Source organism: Dermacentor silvarum, chromosome 2 (genome assembly GCF_013339745.2).
Source record: "Dermacentor silvarum isolate Dsil-2018 chromosome 2, BIME_Dsil_1.4, whole genome shotgun sequence".
NCBI lineage: Eukaryota > Metazoa > Arthropoda > Arachnida > Ixodida > Ixodidae > Dermacentor > Dermacentor silvarum.
In genome coordinates, this window is record NC_051155.1 from 255,543,063 (window position 1) to 255,566,665 (window position 23,603).

Genomic DNA, 23,603 nt, shown 5'->3' on the forward strand with positions numbered 1-23,603 from the left:
TAAAACAGAAAGAAAGAAAAACGAGATTTCTTGCAATCCTTTTGTATGAGTTCTACGAGCACAATGAGTTGCAGGAAGGAAAATGGGCGCGAATTCACCCACTTGACCCGCAGCAGTGTGCACTGTAGTCACGCATACAGTCTGTGCGAACCCATTTCAACAGATGCGCAGTTCCCGGGAAAAGCTTCACTTGCTTCGTCACGGTGCGAGACAATCACTTTCATGATGTGACGCTCCCCGAGCTTTCTTCAATTCGAGGCACGTTCGTTACCGTGGTCGCTGCGCTCAGCCGCACACTCTTCGTTGACAAAAGACGTGTTTCGAAACCAAGTGTAGCGCAGTTGGAGACTGGTGAAGAGTGCGTCGTTCAAGTCGGCTGTACGGCCAGTTTCTTGTGCTGTTTCACTTTGGAGCCGCCACGTCGCGGTGCACAAGTTTACGGTGGTCGTGAGCCATTTTTACCGCGAAAGGTAAGCACAAGAATTTACCCAATTATTTCTCATGGATATTGCGGCCTCGTATTGACAGGTTTCGAGCGTTTTTTAGACGCATGTGTGCTACGCATGACACATCGATGCGAACAAAATCAACTCAGGCGTAAGTACAGCAACGTTACAACAGTTACTCTAGCCTATGCTTTATTCGCTTCCTTCTTGATAAGATTGTAATCTAATCCTTGCTCATGACAATGACGTTGTAAGGTTAAAATACTTTTCAGCGGTACAGTCAGAAAAAGAAATTATACGCAGATTCAATCAGATTCAGTACACATTTTGAAATATATGTATGTGAAGCGAAGCCTTCGTGAAGCGGTTAATGAAATGCTGTAAATTTGTCAATTTCATTCTTGCGTCTTTGGCCTAAAGGAAACTGGCGCGCACGACAAGTGGTACCCTGGGCAAGCTGTTGGGATCACTGGAGCGTGTAAAAAGGGTGGCGGCTGACATTGCTTCAATTTCGCGCCGAACGATTCGTGTCAGGTCTTCTGAAGTCGATGGTGGCTGCATTTTGCTGTCGTCGCATGAGGATATCGCAGCTTTGTTCAGCAAGTCGGTGAAGGACGTTGCAGTGTGGCGGCTCTTTGCCTACTCAAAGCGTTGGTACTCTTGATAATATCGCTTACTGTCGCAGAATTCTTGCACATTAGTAGGTGGAAAGCATTGTCAACTATGCCTTTCAAAAAATGCCCAACCTAATCCGAATCAGGCATGTCACTGTCACAAATCATGTCGTGGATGTAAGTGGCGTATGATTTCGCCGGTATCTGCGCGCGGATCGCTAGGTCTTTCTTTGCGGCGTTCTTCCATCCGAAGGGACGGCCAAAAAAGTACTTCAGCTTGTGAAGTAGATGGTCGCTGCATTTTGCTGTCGTCGCATAAGGATGTCGCAGCTTTGTTCAGCAAGCCGGTGAAGGACGTTGCCGTGCGGCGAGTCTTTGCCTACTACGGAAGAGACAAGGACGCGGTCTTTGTAGACGCAGCACGTTACAAACACAAACGTAGCTTTGTCGCAGCAGTAGTTCTATGGATACCAGCCCACTCCCCAGACTCAACGGGAGAGGGCAACCCTAACGCGGCGGCACACAACGAAGCTCGAGGACTGACTTTCCGAGCTGCGATTAACGCAGACCACTCGACAGGGCCCTCCGAGGTATGGGAATGGGAAGACAGAAGGACCAGGTTCAACGACATCACCAACCATTACAAGATGCTAAGATGCACTTATCCACCACCCCATCCACAACTCAACAGATCGCAAGCGGCCCAGTGGCGACAACTATATACAACCCAAATCATACAAGAGTCCGATACTAATGCACGCTATTTATCCAGAAATACATACAACAGCAAAGTGTGTGGCACCAGAGCCACGCTAGAAGACATGATATGGGAATGCCAGGGACACGATAATGAGAGTGAGACCTTCACCGACAGCCTCCGCGCGCGATGGCAGGCCACGCTGCTCAGCTCGAACCTTGAAGAACAAGTCTGATCAGTCCAGCGGTCCAAGGAAGCCGCTGGGAGACAAGAACTCCTGGCCGTAAGCTCGGCGGGTGCCCCAACCCACTAACTCGCCGGACGCATTCTGACTCGAAATAAAGTTTTTCCCACTCGCTCTGCTTACATGTGTAAGCTCATCGTGGTACCACACCCTCGCCGTGCAGGTAGAAAATCAGGCTCCCATCAATCAGCATCCCATCTGTTGTGGGTACTCCCATGATCATCTTCCACGTCGACGCCATCGGTACCACAGATCTTGCGGATGCGTCAGGGGAGCGAACGGTTAGGCTTGTCTACGCCTCTTCCGTTACGACGTTAGTACTGATGGGACGACCAGCTCGGTGGTCTCATGGTGCTACCACTCACCTTCACAGAAATGCCACGGGGACAAATTAGTGAAGCAATTAGTAAAACAAGTCGCAGTTTCACCCGAAATACAAAGCATCGATTGCGATAGCAAATTAGTAGACAGGTATATGAAGTAAGAATAGTAGTTTTATCGGCCGTATAAGCTTCTAAACATACGAGGTCTGTTAGAAAAGTGCCCGACCTTATTTTTTTTGCGAACACCTGATAGATATGAAACAAGCGTGCTTGCATCAGCCGACGTTGAACCTTCCTGCGCATGCACGAATTTTTTCCCGCCTGCCGATAGCGTCAGTCACTGGGACGCAGCGTTTGAGTGAGGTAGTGCGCAGTGCTCTCGTCGGTTTTTAGATCCGAAGCAGCTTATGGCGGGGGCTTTGTCCGTCCCTCCCTCCGTACCGCGGCGTCCCACACCCCCACAGCGCATGCGCGTCTCCTCCCCCTCTCTTTTCTCTCCTACGCTCCCCTCCCCCCTTCTCTCCTCTACGGAGCGGCGCGCACGACAGGTGGTGTGACAGCTGCATACTCCGCTGGGGGAGCCACAGTAGTTCCGCGGTATGAAAATGACGGAGCGCGCGCGCCTCATTCTCCTGCGCAGCGCCGCGATGAGCGCTCGGGCCGCTGCCGCGATGCGGGAGCGGCGATGTGGCGATCCCGAACTTCGGGCTCGCGAAGCCGAAAGGAAACGTGAACGGCGGCAAGCGGACCCTGAACTCCGGGCTCGGGAAGCTGAATCGAAACGTCAACGTCGAGCGGTGGATCCCGAGGCGGCGTGGCAACGCGAAGCCGAATCGAAACATCAACCATCTCCCACTCAAGCTAACCATCTCCCCGCTGCTTCGCATCCACACATGGTTCCCTTTAGCGGGAGATGGAGTAATTTTTTTTATTGCAAGGAAACTGACGGAGCGACCGGAGCAGCGCTACTGCATCAAATTTTGCCAGAAACTGGGCGACAAAGATTGAGACGGCTTTCGGTGACGATGCTAGTGAGCTGCACATAGATTAAGGAGTGGTACAACCGGTTTAAAGACGGCCGCACGTTGGTGGAGAGCAAACCACGCTCCGGTCGGCCATGAACATGCCGAAATGACCAGGTAATTGCCGAAATGAACTCTGTGGTGATGCGGGACCGTCGCGTGACTATCCGAGAAATTGCGGAAGAGGTGGGCATCAGCACTTTTTTTGCACATTCCATTATGACCGAAGATTTGGCCATGAAGAGAGTTGCGGCGAAATTCGTGCCGAAGCTGCTCACGGTGGAGCAAAATCAACTTCGTGGTGAAGTCTCACAGGACATGCTGGATACCACAAACAGTGACCCCGACTTCTTGAACACCATAATCACTGGTGACGAGTCTTGGGTGTACAGGCACGGCCCGGAAACCAAATCTCAGTCGTCACAGTGGAAGCATTCCACGTCACCAAGACCAAAGAAGGGCCGCCAAGTGCGCAACAACGTCAAAGTGATGCTGACTGCTTTCTTTGACTACCGCGGTGTGGTACACCTCAAGTACGCACCGCAGGGTCAAACAATCACCAAAGAGTACTACAGGAATGTCCTCCGTCGCGAGATGCTGTGCGGCGCAAGAGACCGGAGTTGTGGTCAAGAGGAAATTGGCGCATCCATGACGACAATGCTCCTGCACATTCCTCGCACTTGATTCAGACTTTTTTGGCGAAAAAGCAGACTCCTGTAGTTCAACAGGCTCCTTCCTCTCCTGATATGACCCCCTGCGACTTCTGGCTGTTTCCCAAAATCAAGAGGCCATTGAAAAGAGCGCGATTTCAGACAAGAGAGGACAGTGTGGCTGCAACGACAGCTGAGCTAAACTCCATTCCGGAACAGGCATTCTACTTTGAGGGTGATTGGGTTTTCAACGCTCCAGTTATGCCAGTTTTTTTTTCTTCGGCCAAAGGTCGGATACTTTTCTAACAGACCTCGTATATGCATGCTAACTAAATTAACAAGCGTGATGTCAAGCAAACATGAACACATCTCGCACTCGATGACCGCGGGAAGTCGCTATCCGAACGCTTGAGTGAGGAAGCGTGGCAGCAGCAGTGAGCGAATTTACCTTCGTGGTGCCTCTCGCATCAACGTGAACTAAGCCGCGAAAACACAGCGCACGGCGGACTCTGTCCCTGTCACGGCTTTCAAGATAGCGCGGCCTGGGCGTGCGCGCGGTCGCGCCTTACGCAGCTACCGCCGGAGTAGAACCCGCCTCCCTCCTTCCAGAGCCGTGCGCGCGACGGAAGACGGCGCGCTTCTTCCCCGCTTTCCTCCCTTGTGTGCGCGAGATTGAGCTGCCATCGCCGGCTCACTCTCGCACTATTTCACTCGCGCATACAGCACAGGGCGCGGCGGCGATTTTATCGCCCTTGGACTTACACGGAACCTCACGGCGACAGCGACGGCGACGCCGACAGCCGTATTGCGCCTAGAGTGTAAATATAATTGCTCTCGCCATAAAATGTATTAAGAGATTATTTAGAAGCTGCAGCCACGCTGTATACACAAGATGGCTGCCAGAAGCACGGCCGCTGGATAAAAAAAAAAAGAACCACGGCCGCTGGATAAAAAAAAAAGCTAACCGCGCGTTCTTCCCGCCAAATCTTCTTTGTTGACAGTTAGCTGCGTCTTCAGAATCACGCCTTACTGCTCCGTAACAATTTTCCGAAAATCAGCAGAAGCATTAATATTGCTGCCTTTATTTTATTTCTCCACATTCCACTTGTTCACTTCTCGCCTGTCTATTAGGCTTAGTGGCACATAACCAGTGCGCAGTGACCGTTTATTGGGAATACCCAGTGGCGCATGCCCAGTCACCAAAGTTGTTACTCAGAAAAATATCCAGTGGTCCAACTTGTCTATATTGGGAAACGCACACAGTTGCACATACCCAGCGGCCCAAGTTGCTTACTCTCCAAAAAGGCGAAGCATCGATTGCGATAGCAAATTAGTGAACAGCTATTCGAAGTAAGGATAGTAGTTTATCGGCTGCATAACCTTGTAAACGCAGGCATACTAACTAAATTAAAAATGTCACAGTTTCGCCCTAAGGGCGAAGCAATGAATGCGATAGCAACACAGCAATGTCATACGAAGTAAGGTGAGCGGCTTTGGTAGCAACAACACGCAGAACTGTTGTCGACGCCATCGGCGTTTTGCCCGCGTTAGCTCAAAATGCGTGCGGCGTTGGTGACTGTTGCTGGAGCCTCTGATATAAATAGGCACTTGGTGCCGCAGCTAAACGTCGCCTCCCTTCCCTCCCCCTCCCCCACGGCCTCTCGCGCGTCCGAAGAAGGCGCGTTTGCTCTACATATATGGTGATTGTAAAGGAGAAAAGAGACGCCTACTTCTGCAGCCCTTAATCGAGCACGGCGCAGAACGCGCGTTTGTTCTCCGCCGTGCGTTCACTCCCCGTGAAAGACGCGCCCCTCGCGCCCTTTCACTCGCACATACAGCGTTCGGCGCGCGGCGACGATTTCATCTCCAAATGACGTCATACGGAACCTCACGGCGACGGCGACGGCGACGGCGACGGCGACGGCGACGCCGACGGCGACGGCGACGCCGACGGCAGAAATCTGCTTTTGAGTGTCCATATAATTGCTATCGCAATAACAAGCATGGTGTCACGCGCGCACAAGCAAACATGAACACGTCTAACTCGATGACCGCGGAAACTCGCTGTCAAAACGCTTGTGGGGGGAGGAAGCGCGGCAACAGCAGCGACCTTGGTGCTGCGTCTCGCATCAACGCGAACTAAGCCCGGCCCGGACAGGCGCGCGTGGCCGCCCGGGCCGAAAAATATCTGGGCAGAAAAATATCTAGTGGTACAAGTTGCCTATTGAGAAACGTACCCAGTTGTAGATACCTAGTGGCTCAAAAAGAATAATCGACAAGACAGCAGCAGCCCGCTGCCAGCGTCCGCAAATCGGGGAGAGGGGGCAAAGCAAGCTTCCCTTTAAAAAAGCATACTGGAGTGTTGCAGTTGTTCGCACAGGACAGCAGTTCAAACGAAGTGCACCATCTTCGGTGTTAGGTCGTTTTGTGACGTCTATGTTGTGTACAAGAAATAATTGTAGCCTATAGAGCGTTCCTCTACCCGTGAGATGCCAGCCCTGCACTCCGCGTGTCAAGTACTTGTACTGCACTTTGAGCCGACGTAGAGTGGTATACTTTTATTGCGATAGCAATTATATGGACACTCAAAAGCAGATTTCTGCCGTCGGCGTCGCCGTCGCCGTGAGGTTCCGTATGACGTCAATGGAGATGAAATCGTCGCCGCGCGCCGAACGCTGTATGTGCGAGTGAAAGGGCGCGAGGGGCGCGCGCTTTCACGGGGAGTGAACGCACGGCGGAGAATAAACGTGCGTGTGCGTTCTGCGCCGTGCTCCCGTAAGGGCTGCAGAAGTAGGCGTCTCTTTCCTCCTTTACAATCACCATATATGTAGAGCAAACGCGCCTTCTTCCGACGCGCGAGAGGCCGTGGGAGAGGGGGGGAGGGTGAGGGAAGGGAGGCGACGTTTAGCTGCGGCACCAAGTGCCTATTTATATCAGAGGCTCCGGCAACAGTCACCAACGCCGCACGCATTTTGAGCGAACGCGGGCAAAACGCCGACGGCGTTGACAAGTTCAGCGTGTTGCCGGTGCTGCTGCATGTCCAAAATTATACAGCTGATAAAGCTAATATCATTACTCCGTATAGCTCTCTACAAATTTGCTATCGCAATTGATGCTTCGCCTTTCAGGTGAAACTGCGACAACTTGTTTAAAGGCAGACGAATAATGCCCATAAATAAGCACATTACCGAAATAACTTGTCGATCTGTTAATGACGCATCCTCAGTGGGAGTACTGCGTGTCAAATCCCCTTTAAGTATTGAAGAACAACCAACCCTACCGACTAATCTGCCTGTTGGCGAGTCTTCCATAGTGGTCATCAACCCTTGAGTACGATAACAACTCACACGGCGTTCTCCTTAGTTTGTCGGCATTTTTTGTGGGCTCGTTCTGTGCTCATCCAAAAGCAGTACCGCCTTCTAGCGGCCGCGGCCACTGAGACAAACCTCGAAGGGTAGCTGGAAAAAGGCTTTCAGTTTCCGCGTAACAAAGTTATGTTTTGTCGTATATGAATTACAATCCGAAGCTATCATGTCTGCAGCCTGTGTGTAAGTCATACTTTACGAAATGTCTGACGCAATTTACTTTTAAAAATTCAATTAGTTCACTAAGGCACTTGCGCTTGGCGGATGGCCTTGAGGATGTATATGCTGCACTTCTGCACACGTACGTGACGTTCGTCGCGTGTGGTGGTTGGTGGTGCTTGTCTAACGTCACTGCCCATCCACTTCCACGATGGAGGCGGACTTTTTTAATCTCTGTCCCCTGGTTTAATTTAATAGATTAAACCGTGGGCACAAACGAGGCATTCATGGATTCCGACGCCTGGCTTCTTCCCCTGGGATTCATTGCTTCGATCGTGGTGACGCTATGTGGTCAGGGATTCAAGGTGGTCTTGGGGATCGTCGCCGCGCTTGCCGGCACTAACTTGTACCTGCGCTGGACCAAGGGCATTTACAATGGCACGAATCGGATGGATGGCAAGACAGTCATTGTCACAGGAGGCAATGCAGGTGAGTCGGAGGCCAACTTTTTGATGCTTTGATTGGGATAGTCCTAGTTCTTGCAGCCAATGGGGCACATGTGTAAGGGGTGATTGTACTTTTGTCTTTATTGAAGCTTGCTGCGTTCAATAAACACGTTTGTAACATTAGTAACTTGCCAGAATGTTGATTCAAAGCAGGTATTCCCCTCATAATATCTGATACACTTGTGATATGTACGCTGCGAGAAGTTGTACCCCGAGTACCCCTGGTTTTCTAGTGACGCTGCATGCGCTCATTATTACCGCTCGAAAGGCGGAGAATTCAGGAATACGATGCGCCTCGCTGTCACCCTTTACCAGACTAGTTCAAGACAACGCATTATAAAGTCGCTTCAAGTTTGAGAGATAGATTATCGGAGAGCCACTAGCGATGGTGTGAAAAACGATATATGCAGCGCTAAACGGCAGAAACAGAGCAGCCTGGATTAAGGGTCGAACACCAGAAACTTGAATGACAGGGGGAGAGAGAGAAGCTCACTTTAATGGGAAGTTCGAGGTGTCAGGAGGACGACCACGAAGTTGATCTTGTGCAGCAACTGCTGCAGGCAACTTCTGTACCTCTTGCTATGTCAAAACCTAATGCGGTACCTGAGCTCAACATTTCCAATCGGCAGTACGGACAAGGAATCAAATATGGCTGGTCTCAGTAACTTGGAGTCGGATGATGCATCGACTATGGATGTGGAGTCGCGGGCCCCCAAACGTCGCGACTCCTTCATGAATGTTGCCTCAAATTCTCGCCCCCATTCTAAACCTAAGAAAAGCCCTAATGTCGCCGAGTTAACAGACTCTATTTTGGAGAGAGAAATTGCCACTGCGGTGCTCTCGTCGCCCGAGGGCTGATGAGAGTGCTTCAGTTGAATTGTCGTTCTATACTTGCTGCTTCAACAGATTTACTTCATCTCACACATCAGTTTTGTCCGGATATCATACTTTTACAAGAAACCTGGTTGTATACAGGAGAAAAAAATTCATTGCGAAATTATTGATGTTTTCGTTTGGACCGTCCTACTAGAGGCGGAGGCATTGTAATATTTATTTCAACTAAATTTTGCCACCTAACAAAGTCAGCATTCACGTTATGGGCCCCAGACAGCGAAATAGTTGCGGTAGAAATAAATTTGCCTTGATGTAGACCTTCCACAGTCGTAAATTCTTACTTTCCTGTTGGGGTCCAGAACAATAGTTCCTTAAATTCAATTTTAGCAAATTGCGGAAAAGATATAATCTTAGCTGGTGATTTCAATTCACACCATGTATCATGGGGATACAAAACGGATCTGTGTGGTAAACGACTGTGGGAACGGAGAGTAGATAATGGGCTTTCCTGCATGAACACTGGAGCAGTTACGTTTCTCCGAGGACAGTCTCGCTCTGTTTTAGACCTCACGTTCTGTGGAACAAATATTGTTGTATCATCATGGTCAACGATTGACGGCGCCACAAACAGTGACCACCTGCCTGTGTTTTTTTTTTTTTTTGAAGTGGTAGGCCCTCTAACCTCTCCGGAGCTTCATAAGAGAAGGTTTATTAATTATACTTGTTTTAATACTTGTTTGAAAACAGCGTTTAATTCAATGAGACATATGAGTTGTAATCAAAAGGCTCATAGTTTATGTTCGGTATTGGATGATTCTAGAAAACGATCTGAATTTGTAATGTGTTCGAGTAAAAACAATAGCCCTAGTAAATGGTGGAATGATGACTGCACTAGAGAATTTAGGCGGAGGAAAGCTGCGTGGAAAAAGCTTCTACACAACCAGTGTCCAACAAACTGGAATGATTACAAATACATTGCGGCCACCTTTAAACGTACAGTTTCTAAAGCGAAAGACGAGTATAAGATCAGACATTTTGATTTCTTGTCCCAAGCACGCCACAGAGGGGCATTGTTCCGTTTTCTGAGATCACTGAAGATGATTCAACGATGAATTAATGCAGACTCACTTGTTCTCACACCGAATGAAATTACTAAGTTCTTGGAACAAATTGGCAAAGGGCTTGAGAGCCGCTTTTCATCTTGTCTCCCTTGTCGGCCTTTATTGCTTGGCTCTGTGGACAATTTCGAACAGGTGTCATTACCGGAATTGGCCTCAATGGTTGTAAGTTTGCCCTCTGCTGCCCCAGGTCCGGATAGGGTTACCATCGCAATGATGAAAATTTTGTATAAGGAGTATCCTGATGTCTTATTGGCTCTGGAGAATCATTCTATGGAGAAAAAAGGCTTGGATACCATTGCAATGGAAACTCGCTAAAGTAATATTATTACTAAAAAATCAAGGTAGTGGATATACACTGGAAAACATTCGGCCTATTTCATTAACGTCAAACCTTGTTAAGCTAATGGAAAGAATAATAAATGTCCGAATCATGAAGTTCGTGAACACCAGAGAACTGCTGAGCCCTTTCCAAATTGGACCAGGCATGTCCATCTGGTGTGCGCACGCAGACATAGAGAGTCGAATTCATCTTGCACGACGCCACGGGCGGTGTGCTGCACTGGTCATCGCCATGGTCCCTCAATACTTGAAAAAGCTATTAAGAGACTATGATATCGCCAAAGCTTATGATAGTGTCGAGCATTCAATATTGTTGGATATAATGAATGCACTGGATCTCCCGCATTGCTTTATAAGATGGACAGCCGAGTTCTTGAGCGGGAGAGAATTCTTCTGTGTTAGGAATGGTATCGCCTCTAGAAGGTTTACACAGACCAGGGGTGTACCTCAAGGGGCCGTTTTGTCTCCCTTATTTTTCAATGTATTACTAAGTGGTATACCTTGTCATGCTGACGTAAATACATATGTTTACGCAGATGTTATTGCATTTTTTACTTCTGCAGACGACATTCAGTCTCTTTACGAATAATTGCAAGCTTATCTCAACACACTTGAACAATGGCTGGAAGGAATTCGCCTATCTCTCAACGTTAACAAGAGTGCGGTGCTGGTCTTTCCGCTAAGGAGTCCAGTGTATCTAACTCTGTTATCAGAACAAATTCATCTCCCAAGTTGAACAAATCAAGTACCTTGGGGTGATTTATGACAGTAAACTCAATTGGCTACCGCATATTGAGTATATTGCTAAAAAGGGGGCCGTGCTCTCGGAATATTACGACGGCTGAGCAACAATAGGTCGGGCATGCGAAGAGACACACTACTAATGATATACAGCATGTATGTCAGGCCAGTATTAGAATTTCGGCGTGTTCTGTTCTCTGGAAGTGCCGCGTACAAAATTCTTCCCCTTGTTTTAATGCAACGGGATGCGATCCGACTCTGCCTTGGCCTCCCCAAATTCGTATCGAACGCGGTGCTTTACCTGGAAGCGCGAGTGCCGTCGTTAATGGCTAGATTTAGACTACTAAGAGTCCAAACATTTCTGCGACTGCACGAATCACCTTTCAGAAGACACCAGACAGTGTTTATAAGTCAACCCACTTTATTTTTTAATGTCCACTCGCCCCGTTTTCACACGCCACAGGTGGTTTTTGAGCAGGCAAAACCACCTTTGGCCAAACCCACTTATACTAGAACCATTGAATGTTAAACTCTATAAGATAACTCCTGCAAAGTCTACTACCGTCTCTCTAGAAATTATTTTTGATAACATCTACCAAAATAATGCAAAACTTTTATCTTCACGAATTCTCAATGCCTTTCTGGATGATCACTTATGTCATATTCAGACCAACGCTATAATACGAGCTACAGATGCATCACAGAACAATGAAAAGGCAGGTGTAGGAATTTTTTCTCATTCGCTAGATTGGTCCTATTCGATTAGACTTCCAGATTTTACTTCTATCTAGAAAGCACAATTCTTAGCTGTGGTTTTAGCATTGCGGAAGTTGAACCCCTCTCATTCATCAGTTGCTATTATTACCGACTCACTCTCTCTATGTTCATCGCTTACAACGCGTAGTTACTCAAAAATTTTGCAAGAGCTATATATTTTGGCTCCGTCTCATTTGCGTTTGCTTCGCTTAATTTGGGTGCCGGGGCACAAAGGTTTGCCTTTGAATGAGTGTGCAGGTTCATTAGCGAAGGCTTCCCTGGGTGGTCCTTTAGTACCTGCAGTTCCCCTAACCGCCTATATCACTACCGCTAGGTGATGGATGAGATATATAATTTTAGTATGGCTTCGAATTCTGACTACCCCATCTACTATTCCCTTGGAGTCGTAAATTCTGTCCAACACGAAAATTAGAGATTACACTAACGAGGATACGTTGCCGCATCCCGACACTAAATTTTTACACACACAGAGCTGGTTTGGTGGCATCTCCTTTGTGTATACTGTGCGACGAACCAAAAACTATTGACCACTTTCTCCTTGCTTGCCGACTATTCTCCTCATTAAGGAAAAGGGTGCTTGAGGACCCTTTAAACAAACTTGGCCTCAGCATGAACGCTGCCGTCTTGCTTTCCTTTGGAGCTTCCACATTGGGGTACAGCCACCAGAATGTTAGCCCTGCAATGCAAAACTTTATCATTGATTAGAATTGACTGCCTTCCTAAAATAGTCAATTATAATAATTAATTAGAACACCGAGCAGTATTCATCTTCCTTTTCTCTTTCTTTCTATCTTTTTCTAATCTTTTTTTTAAATCCATTTTCTCCAAACCGCCTAATTCTTGGCCGATCTCTCACGGTGGGTATGTGCCATTTTTACTGAGGATCATCATCATCATCAGCAGCAGCAGCAGCAGCAGACCACTGTTCCTTCGTGCTGCAGTATTTTCGGTTTTATCCCCGCGTTTTACAGGAAGACACCTCTCCCATTGCTATGGCAATGGAAGTATAATCGGCAGAACGCCGACGCACTACTTTGGTAGCAACCGGCCCGAGGAAAAGAAACTGCCATCCAAGTCAAGCCGATAGCAAGGGCACTGTTCCTGCTCAAGCGATGACGCCTCAGATGAAGAAGGCTTCGAGAGAGTCGTACACTGGAAGGCCAAGAGAAGGAACATCAGCGGACGGTCTTCGTCAAGTAAGGCAACGGTCACACCACAGTGAAGGCCATCGGCGCACACAATTCTCGTTGTGCCTAACACACCTGCGGACAAAGTCCACCGCCTTAATCGACAAACGATTTTCATTTCTCTGGAGGCTCGTGTCCCAGGAGAGATTAAGGATATCAGAAATAATAATCGAAAGAACGTGCTGGCTATTGATCTCCACAACCGAAGCGCAGTCGATGCTTTGATGGCAGTAAAGCTCATATGGGCCACGTTATTGTCCACTACCTCGTTCCGCAGGACAACGAAACCACTGCTGGTGTTGTTTATGATATTGACGCATCGATTAGCAGCAGCGACCTGCCAATTTGAATCAAAGCTGCAACAGATGACTTTGGCTTACTGCAAGCTCGGCGCCTTGGTAATTCGAGCTGTATACTGAAGTCAAAAGTCTGCCTACCATCACACGTAAAGGTCGGCCACTTTCAGCATGTGGTACGGCCTTTCATACTCAAACCACTTCAGTGTAGAAGATGTTAAAGATTGGGCACGTGGGTGCTGTCTGCCGAAATTTAGCGGTATGCCCTCGATGTTCCGAACAACACGACGCTGACACTTGCCGTGCAACGGAGCTCAAGTTCCAAAATTGCCAAGGCTTGCACGCTGCATCCTCAACAGACTATCGACACCTAAGGAAAGAGTATATAATATTGAGGAAGACGGCCAGAGACGGGTCATCACACAGACATGCTTCTGCTACAATAAGGCGACATCGCTCCCGGACACGAAAGTGTACGATATCCTCTTCCGGCTCAAGGGAATACCTCCCTTCGTCCGGCAATACCGCCTCCTCTTCCATCTGTCGCTAATAAGAGCACGAATGCCAGCGAAAAAAGTGGCTATGCTATTGAAGCTTCATTAATGAGGTGTGGCCAGCGCTGCCGAAGACATGCCAAACACCAGAGCCACAGCACAAGATTCGCCACTTAGAGTCCAATGTGGCTGCAGTTGACCACATACGAGACAAGGATTCGCAAGTGACTGCTATACTAAAGTCTCTCACAAATGTCATGCGTCAAATACTGACAAACATCGACACTCCGACTGCTCGTAGTGCACTGCAAGTACTGGACACATTGACTCCAGTGCTTGAAACCTTCGCATAGCAACATGGCCCACTCCTCACTGCCCTACCGTAAGGAAGTCAAGAAAGCGTCTCTATTCCAGTGGAATGCCCATGGCCTCAAATCCAGAATTTTAGATTTTAGACACTTTGTCTTCGAAAACCGTTCCCGGCCCATCGTCGGAATTTGTGAATCGAACGTTCAGAATATCATCCGCATTTATGGCTATGAGGCATTCATGTCTTCTACCTGTCGTGATGTGAGCAAGCTCATTGTATATACGAGCTGACATAGGTATTGAACCCAGTCCTTTCTTACGACGACAACCAGTGCGTTAGCTTAATTGTGCTCGTAAAAATGAAGGAGATTCTGTTCATTCTTGTCGCTGTCTGCACTGCCCCTTCAGTCACTTCAACCCCAAACGACTGCACGACGTGTTATCAGCGACAACCGGTCCTACGATTCCCACTGGAGATTTTAATGTCCCCAATCCGCTTTGGGGGAGTTTTAAGATGGACTCCAGGGGAAGGAGACTAGCATCCATAGCCACGCAGTACGATCTTTATTACCTCAACGATGGTAGTCCGACATATTTACGAGGGCTTACATACAGCAGCTGCCTAGATTTGACCCTGGTCTCGCGGCGTCTTGAGAGAAACGTGGAATTGTTCCCAGACATCGAATCACATAGTAGTGACAATATTATCACATACCCGAGGATAAAGGGACTATCTAAATACTCCTGTACGATTCTAGAATGAATCGGCGTTTCGGTCACACATGGAGAAAGTTATGCCAGAAAGGGAACCACTTCATTTCATTTCGTTTTATTACCTTAAAGACCCCGTTCGTGGTATTACATAAGGGTTGGTTAGCATGTTCGCACAAGAAAATGCAGGTCTTACGGTGAAATATAAGTTTGAATAGTTTCCAAGAATTGTATGGAACACGAAATGCAAAAGGTCATGCAGGAGGCTACGCGCGGTTTTCAGTCTTTCCGGAAGTATGAATAATTTGAATGGAACTGCAGCGACTGCGAGCGATTCGCCGGTGGGGTGAAAAACGATACAGGCGAATTAAATCCATCCACGATCTCAGAGAGGCAAGACGGATGCAAAAGAAGATTACGCGCTGCTATGATGTACTACAATCTCCAAGATGGAGACGATTCTGCGAGTCGTTGGATCCAGTCAGCGCTTATCCCATATATTGAGAGCCGTGCGTGGACTTCGCGTATCACCGAAACAGCGGGTCCCTTTCAAATCTCTCGCTTTGTGGCAAGGTCGACGAGAGATTGTCATTGCTGAGGAATTTTGCTCAAGACTTGGTGGCATGCAGCCCCAACGCGCACTTACACCATGTGTCACTCCTGTCTCGGGACTCCTGTATCAACGCCTTACATTCATACGTATCATACATTCATACAGGCGTTACAGGCGTTGCCTGTATGAATGTAATGTCTTCGGTGGAGGAGCTTGGAGCGGCACTGGCGGCTTGCGGACGCTCCTCGTCCCCTGGGCCGGACGGCGTTAACTATGCGGCGCTCGGCAATCTTGGGCAGCTTCTAAACCATTAGAACGAGTCTTGGTGCAACGATTGGGTTCCACGTGAATGGAAATGGTTCCACTTCTCAAACCTGGTAAATCACCATTATATTTGTCATCGTACCGCCCCATCGCTCTGGCCAGTTTCATCGGAAAAATAATGGAAAGAATGGTTTTTACGTGCCTGGAATGGTACCTGGAAAATTACAACGTGTACCCAGACGCTATGGCTGGCTTCCGGTGTGGGCGCTCATCCATACATAATGTCATCGATTTGGTCACATTTGTTGAGCATCAAAAACATCTGAAACAATTCATTGCGACATTGTTCCTTAACATAAAAGGCGCGTACGGCAATGCAGCACATTATGCCATTATAGAGGCTCTGACTGAAGCCGGAATTGGTGGCCTGCACTTTTCAGTGGCTATGCAGTTATTTGACTGACATACATCTCTTCGTGATGACCCAGGATGGCGCCACGACTCGCCACCAAAGTTTCCGTGGAGCGCTGCAAGGCGGAGTGTTGAGGCCGACACTATAGGGATCGTTGGCCTTGTCCGATGCTTGCCCAACACAGCTAAACTATGACTCTATATCTGCATCTGGGCGTCTGCTGTAACACGACGGCAGGCAAGGCTACAAAAGGCGGCTACGTTAATATCGTTGTACTTGCGAAAACAAAATTTAGAACAATCTTCAGATTTACTTGGCAGGTAATGAGGTCTTACTATGTAAGTGTCAATGGTCAAGCAATTGCAAACGTACGGAAACGCCGCTTTTTAGGGGTAGTTATCGACCGCGACCTATCATGGAGCCCGCACGTTTCATACCTAAAGAGGCGGTTAACGACAATAACACACCTCTTCAAATTTCGAAGCGGTAAGTGATGGGGCATGCGGTCAATGCTGCAGCTCTATAATGCTTTGCTCTTGAGATTTGCAAGATACAACTTCCCTGTGCTAGGCAACACCTGCAAAACAAACCTGCGTGTATTACAAGCTCAAGCCCTATATAAGGACGTGTCTCGGTCTTCCGAAGCGTGCGTCTACAGCAGCAACGATTGTCATAGCGCGAGATCACCCAATATACACAGCCACCGACGCTCTCAGGGCGCATATTCGGCACGTTGCCCGACTACCTTCTCACCATCTTGCTTCCTTACCTGCAGAAAGCTAGGCCACACGCAACTTTCTGTCGTATAGTTGCTGCCAATCGTACCTCAAGGAGAATGTGTTGGAAGACTAGTTGGTAAGACATTATTTGGGAACTTAAACGGCGCTAGGTACGAGACACCGAAGTAGAAGAAGGCAGGACGAACGCAGCGTCCTGTCTTCTTCTACTTCGGTGTCTCGTACCTAGCGCAGTTTAAGTTCCCAAACAATCGTACCTCGTTTCTATCGAACTATATGCCTTCATTAAGACGATCCTATCCTTTATGGTGCCTGCATAAACCTGAAATACGCCTCACCATCCCCGGAATCATTAAGAAAGCTAACATGCCGTCGTTTGCCCTGAAACAAGCCACATTAGGACTTTTAAATGAGGTGCACAGCGGCCGCGTACATGTTTACATCGATGGCTCAGTCACACATACAATTTTAGCTGCCGCGGTGGTTATTCCAGCAAGATCCATCAACATACAGCTGAAAACGTCTCATGTATCACCAACGGCAGTTGCTGAACTGGTAGCCCTACGTCCGACTATTCGTTTCATTCAGGAAGGAACCACTCGATTCATGATCAATCTTCTTGGATTCCGAGGCAAGAGTTTATCCTCAGCACTGGGTTGTGGATCACACGAGCAGCTCGTCGCAGAGATAAGACAAGTCCACCATCGAGTAGTTGACGAAGGACACAATATAATACATGTAAATCAATTGTTTCCTAGTCCTTGTGGCATAGATGGCAATGATAAAGCAGACGCAGGTGCCTGATCTGCCCATGACGGCGCCAACTACGTTGTCATTCCACTTTCGAGAGCAGTGAAAAAACGTTCCGCGCTTGCGCGTAGCCTAACATTGGTTCATCTGATTTCACAAGTGCACGCCTTTATACCCTGGACCCTAACTTACTGCTCTGCATTCCGTCCAACCTTCCACGACGTGACTGCACCCTTCTAGACCGTCTATGGCTTGCAAGTATAGCACGTTCAAATGCGAACCTTTCTGATCGGAATGGCCAATAGCCCGCTTTGTGACTTATGCGGGTGCGGCGATACGATCGCCCACCTTCTTTGCGAGTGCCTTCGTTTCAGCCCGCAAAGAGCAGCGCTCTCAGCCACGCTAGACTGACTGGACTAGCGCCCACTCACGGAAAACAACATCCCCGGTAACTAGCCTACACGAACATCACCGCAAGCCGCTATGAAGGCACTGCTGCGTTATTTAAAAGACACCGGACTGTATGACAAACTGTGACGGTACACTGCGCGGCGTAGGATGGGATGCTGACATTGTTTAACACTAAGAACGCCTTCGCAGACTGCGTGACAGTGCCCACAGTAATGGTTCTGTATTGTGTTTGTGTGTGTGTTTTCTTTTCTTTTCGTATTGTTTTTCTCTCATCTATCGCATCCCGTTCCCCCTCCATCTGTACAGGGTAGCCAACCGGAGAGAATGTCTGGTTAACCTGCCTGTTTTTCTTGACCCCTCTCTCCAGGTTTCAGGTTAGGTTAGGGGGAACTGTTATGTTTGTAACTGGCAGTGATGTGCCGTTAATGAGAATACCAATAAAATGTTTATTTTGTCTCGAATTATCCATATTATTTTGGCGAGTTGATCGAAGTCAAAAAGGAGACTGCAAATATTCTGTACCGAAAATTGGCCCACCCGTCGACTGTCCATGTTGCGCGTGAACCGCACTCAGTCTGGTATATCCATTGGCAGCTGATATATGCGACAATACTCTCCTACTGCGGTGCTCTCGTGTGCGTTTAATGGCCTGCAACTAAACTCGATCGTCCACGCTATGAGAGCGGTGTCTTGTGGCGATAATTTTGCTAAGTCTGTGCCTTAAATATATCCGTCAGCTGCCTTATTCAAACCACATGATGCGCGACTTCTTTAAAAGCCGGGACTCCGTTTCCGATGAATCGCTCTCGATGCCGGCGTACCGCTATATAGCGCGAAGTGCACAAGCCGGCGTTCAAGCATGTCGCCTCCTCCTCCAGGGATCGGCAAGGAGACAGCCAAGGAGCTCGCGCGGCGCGGCGCCCGCGTCATACTGGCGTGCCGTAGCACAGCCAAGGGCCAACGGGCTGCCGACGAGATCCTGGTGGAGACCGGCTGCTCCGTCGTCGTGCGCCAGCTCGACCTGTGCTCGCTCAAGTCGGTGCGCCAGTTTGCCGACGACATCGCTCGCAGTGAAGAGCGGCTCGACGTACTCGTCAACAATGCCGGCATTTTCCCAGGTGCGCATACATTAAGTGGAACGAGGCAGACGCATCGTACAATGGGCACGCGAAAGGGAGGAGATGGGCCGCACGGGTTCCGCTCACTGCTAGGAGTTTTGTCGCTGCTTATTATTTTGTTTTTCATACACTGAGCCGGATAAACGAAGTGTCCGACCACAGGCGCGCATGCGTGGCTTCTAATTGGGTCATTCCATGTCAGCTGTCCCAGCCTTACGCTTGGTATGCCCGATTATATATATATATATATATATATATATATATATATATATATATATATATAATTGCAAAATACTGGCACAAAATATTTTAGGAGAAAATTTTTGTGTGCATTTGAGGGCAATTCGATTTTTTTTCAAACGGCACCAAACCAGGTGGGAACAAAAATTACCAAAAATTGAGCATTTTCTTCATTGTCGCAGAACTTACATTATTATAGTTCGTAGAAATGTTTTATAGCGATAGCAATTATATGGACGCTCTAAGCGGATTTCTGCCGTCTACGTCGCCGTCGCCGTGAGGTTCCGTTTAAACTCCAACGGCGATAAAATCGTCGCCGCGCGCCGTATGCTGTATGTGCGAGTGAATGCGCGCGAGGGACGAGCGCTTTCACGGGGAGTGAACGCACGGCAGAGAGCAAATGCGACTTCTTTCGTCGCGCGAAAGGCCGTCGGGGGACGCGAGGGAGGTCGCGAAAGTAGGTCACCGTGATGAGGGGACAGTGTGGGGGAGAGGACATTACCTTGACGAAGCGGATTCGGCGACGCGACGCCGCTTGCAGACGCTGTTCTCTAGTTGCTCGTGGTATCCGAGCGTTCCTTGCCCTCGCAAGCTCTCGCCCGGGTTTTAATTCAGTCGACGTTCCCCTTGCGAATCGGGCGCAAGGGGAACTGGCGACTCAGTCACCCACACGAAAGGAGGAAAGCGGGAAGGCAGCGCGGGAGGGAGGGGTTGCAGCTTCTGCTCTGCGAGCAACTTTACGCGGCGTCGGGCGGTCGCGCGCACCGTATCTTGAAAGCGATCTGCAATACGGCTCATACCTTTGTATGCGCTGTGCTTTCGCTGCTCAGTTTCCGGTGAAGCGATAGATCTCACGAACCTGCGCTCGCTGCTGCTGGCGCGCTTGCTCACGCCAGCGTTTTGACAGCGATCGTGTGCGGATTGAGTGTGATCTATCCATGTTTGCTGTGCGCACTGACACCATGTTTGTTAATTCAGTTAGTAAGAGAATGTGCACAACTTTACACAGCCGATAAAACTACTATCCTTACTCAGTATAGCTCGCTACTAATTTGGTATCGCAATTGATGCTTCGCCTTTCGGGCGAAACTGTGTCTTTTTTATTAAAATGATTTAGGCGCAACATCATTCTTTTTCTTTCTCTAATTTACTCCTAATGACAAAAATATTGCATTTTCTAGAAGCCCTATGCAATAAATGCTTACATGCAAAAACCCAGAAGCTTATCCAAGAAGCTTATTATCTCCCAAAGTTTAATTTGTCCCTCAGTGTTACGCCACAGTCCCGAAAATCCATGCTGAACTTAGAAGACAAAGTAGTTTGACCTATGTTTACGCGTCTGTAGCGGTCGTTGTAAACTTATGCCAAATAACGGCCATCATAGAGAAAGACATTAACTTTTTGTACAGAAGGTTTACAGAAAGGTAATTTTCTTTTAAGGACGCACAGCGTACTGAAATGTCGGAGCTTTGTTCAAAATAAAGGCCAAAAGACGTGGTTGTGCAGCATTATAATGTAGTTTAGTTTAGCAGGGTGGTTCAGAAAATGTGTTACCCGCCGGGGTGGCTCAGTCAGCTAAGGCGTTGCGCTGCTGAGCACGAGGTCGCGGGATCGAATCCCGGTCCCGGCGGCCGCATTTCGATGGATGCGAAATGCAAAAAAAAAAAAAAAAAAAAAACGCCCGTGTGCTTGCGTTGTAGTGCACGTTAAAGAGCCCCAGTGGTCAAAATTAATCCGGAGCCCTCCACTACGGCGTGCCTCATAATCAGAACTGGTTTTGGCACGTAAAACACCAGACAGAAGAAGAAGGACAGAAAATGTGTTCAAAATTTCGTAAACATAGCGAAGCTGCGATGGGAAAGCGATTTCTTCGACATTGCATTTATCACAGAGGCATGCATTGTAAAATGAAAAGTAATCTAACTAGTAATAATGCGAACCAGGCTAATTAACTTTATAATCGAGCGGGGGTCACGGCTTGATGAGGACGCTCGATTCATGCTCGCTCGGCAGTGAGGTTTAGTCACGTTACTCATGGTCGTCAGCTAAAAGCTTTGCGTTGTTCGTCCGTTCAGATCCGATTTTCTGTGTGCTATTTGACGGAACTCATTAAGTTGCATATATTAAAAGCGTCAACTTTTGCATGTTTGAAAAGAGTTATGAACTCCCCGGGATGACGGGCTTTCAACTCTTGCATTGTACGCAGTAAAAAAAGTCGCAGTTTGGCCCGAAAGGCGAAGCATCAATTGCGATAGCAAATTAGTAGAGAGCTATTCGGAGTAGGGATAGTAGTTTTATCGGCTGCATAAACTTGAACACATTTGGACTAACTGAATTAACAAGCGTGGTGTCAGCGCGCACAAGCAAACATGAATAGATCACACGGAATGACCGCAGACAACGACTGTCAAAACGCTGGCAGCAAGCGCAGCCGCCGCAGCGGGCGAATTGTTCGCGCGGTCAATCCCTTCAACGGAAACTGAGCGGCGAATGCACAGCGCATACAAAGGTCAGAACCGTGTGGAGATAAGAGACGGTGCGGGCGACCGCCAGTGCCGGGCAAAGTGCAGAGGAGTTGTGCAGAGGAGAAGTTGTTGGCAGAGGAGAAGCTGTTCCCCCCTCCCTCCCGCGCTGCCTTCCCGCTTTCTTGCTTTCGCGTGGGAGATTGAGTGTCCAGTTCCCCTTGCGCCCGGTTGCAAGATAAGCATTTGGTGAAGCAGCACAGCGTCACCCCGCCTCCCTCCCTCCCTCACTCCCATACCCCCACGGCCTTTCGCGCGACGGTCGCGTTTGCTTTTGGCCGTGCGTTCGCTCTCCGTGATAGCGCGCGTCCCCCGCGCGGTTTCACTCGCGCATACGGCGCGCGGCGACGGTTTTATCGCCCTTGGAATCTATACGGAACCTCACGGCGACGGCGACGACGACGGCGACGGCAGAAATCCGGTTGAAGTGTCCATATAATTGCTATCGCAATAAAAAGGCGTCATGGTGGGGTGTGCATCAGTAGCATCTTCTCCACAGGAAACGTGTTTACTCTTTTCAAACTGTTTTGTGACGGTGGAGTAAGAGATGGCAGAGTATTTGCTGCAAGTAATTTCCAACACGCGCAAATGCACTCACATTCTCCACTCCACGAACCATCGTCAGGAACGTTTTGAAGATTAACGGGAGATAAAAAAAAATGTCACAGTTTCGCCCTAAGGGCGAAGCAATGAATGCGATAGCAACACAGCAATGTCATACGAAGTAAGGTGAGCGCCTTTGGTAGCAATATGAATTGTAGTAAACATGAGCTGATTAAGTAAGCAGGTGTGCTGCGGCGTAAGTAGACCGACATGAAGAGAGACTCGATGACCACGAGAAGGCGCGTGTGAAACGGTGGTGTTGATGAGAAGCGCTGCCCGTGGGCAGCGCGTGCGAAGGGACACACCTGTAGTGCTGCACTGCCGATCCGGGCAGCATTGCATGTGTAGCGTGCGTTGGAAAATGTGGCCCGACTATTACTAACTGAATGAACAAGCGTGGTGTGAGCGCGCACAAACAAACATGAATAGATCACACTGAATGACTGGAGACAACGACTGTCAAAACGCTGGGAGCGAGCGCATACGCCGCAGCAACGGGCGAAGGTACGTGCGGTCTATCGCTTCAACGGAAACTGAGCGGCGAATGCACGGCGCATAAAGGTCAGAGCCGAGTGGAGATAAGAGACGGTGCGGACGAGCGAGCGACGAGCGCGGTTGTTGGCAGAGTAGAATTGCGCCCCCCCCCCCCCCCTCCCGCGCTCCCTCCGGCGCTGGCTTCCCGCTTCCTTGCTTGCGCGTGGGTGATTGAGTGCGTTCGCTCTCCGTGATAGCGCGCGTCCCCGCACGCTTCCGCTCGGGCATACGGCGCGCGGCGAAGATTTTATCTATAGGGAACCTCACGGCGAAGGCGACGGCGACGGCAGAAATCCGGTTGAAGTGTCCATATAATTGCTATCGCAATAAAATCGGGGTAGCTTGCATTAGTGACGCAAGGCTAAAGACATCTGAGACAAGCTGATCGGTTCTTAGCTGGTCATGGCTATACGAAGTGATGTTAAGTTATACGAAGTGTATAAGCATTTCCTCGTGGTCCGTGACATCGGTGAACGCCTCGCGAAGCACTTGCAGTCCGAGCACACGTAGCGGAAGTGGGGCGAAAGCTGTGCACAGTGTACGGGCGACGCGCAGCAGACGAAACGCCGGGATGACGTCATGGTGCATGCGCAGTAGCGCGCAGCTGGTGGGAGCTCGGCCGAG

The 23,603-nt window shown here is 48.9% G+C and overlaps 1 protein-coding gene across 1 annotated transcript in view; it reads left to right on the forward strand.

The window, feature by feature from the left end:
- Positions 1 to 281: 281 nt before the first annotated feature.
- The window catches only part of LOC119443169 (retinol dehydrogenase 12-like), a 69,315-nt gene continuing 45,993 nt past the window's right edge, over positions 282 to 23,603 (forward strand). The window contains exons 1-3 of the mRNA XM_037708333.2: positions 282 to 470; positions 7,779 to 8,009; positions 18,841 to 19,080. Coding sequence (XP_037564261.1) covers positions 7,808 to 8,009; positions 18,841 to 19,080 — 442 coding nt within the window. The 5' untranslated portion in view covers positions 282 to 470; positions 7,779 to 7,807. The remainder of the gene's footprint in view (positions 471 to 7,778; positions 8,010 to 18,840; positions 19,081 to 23,603) is intronic.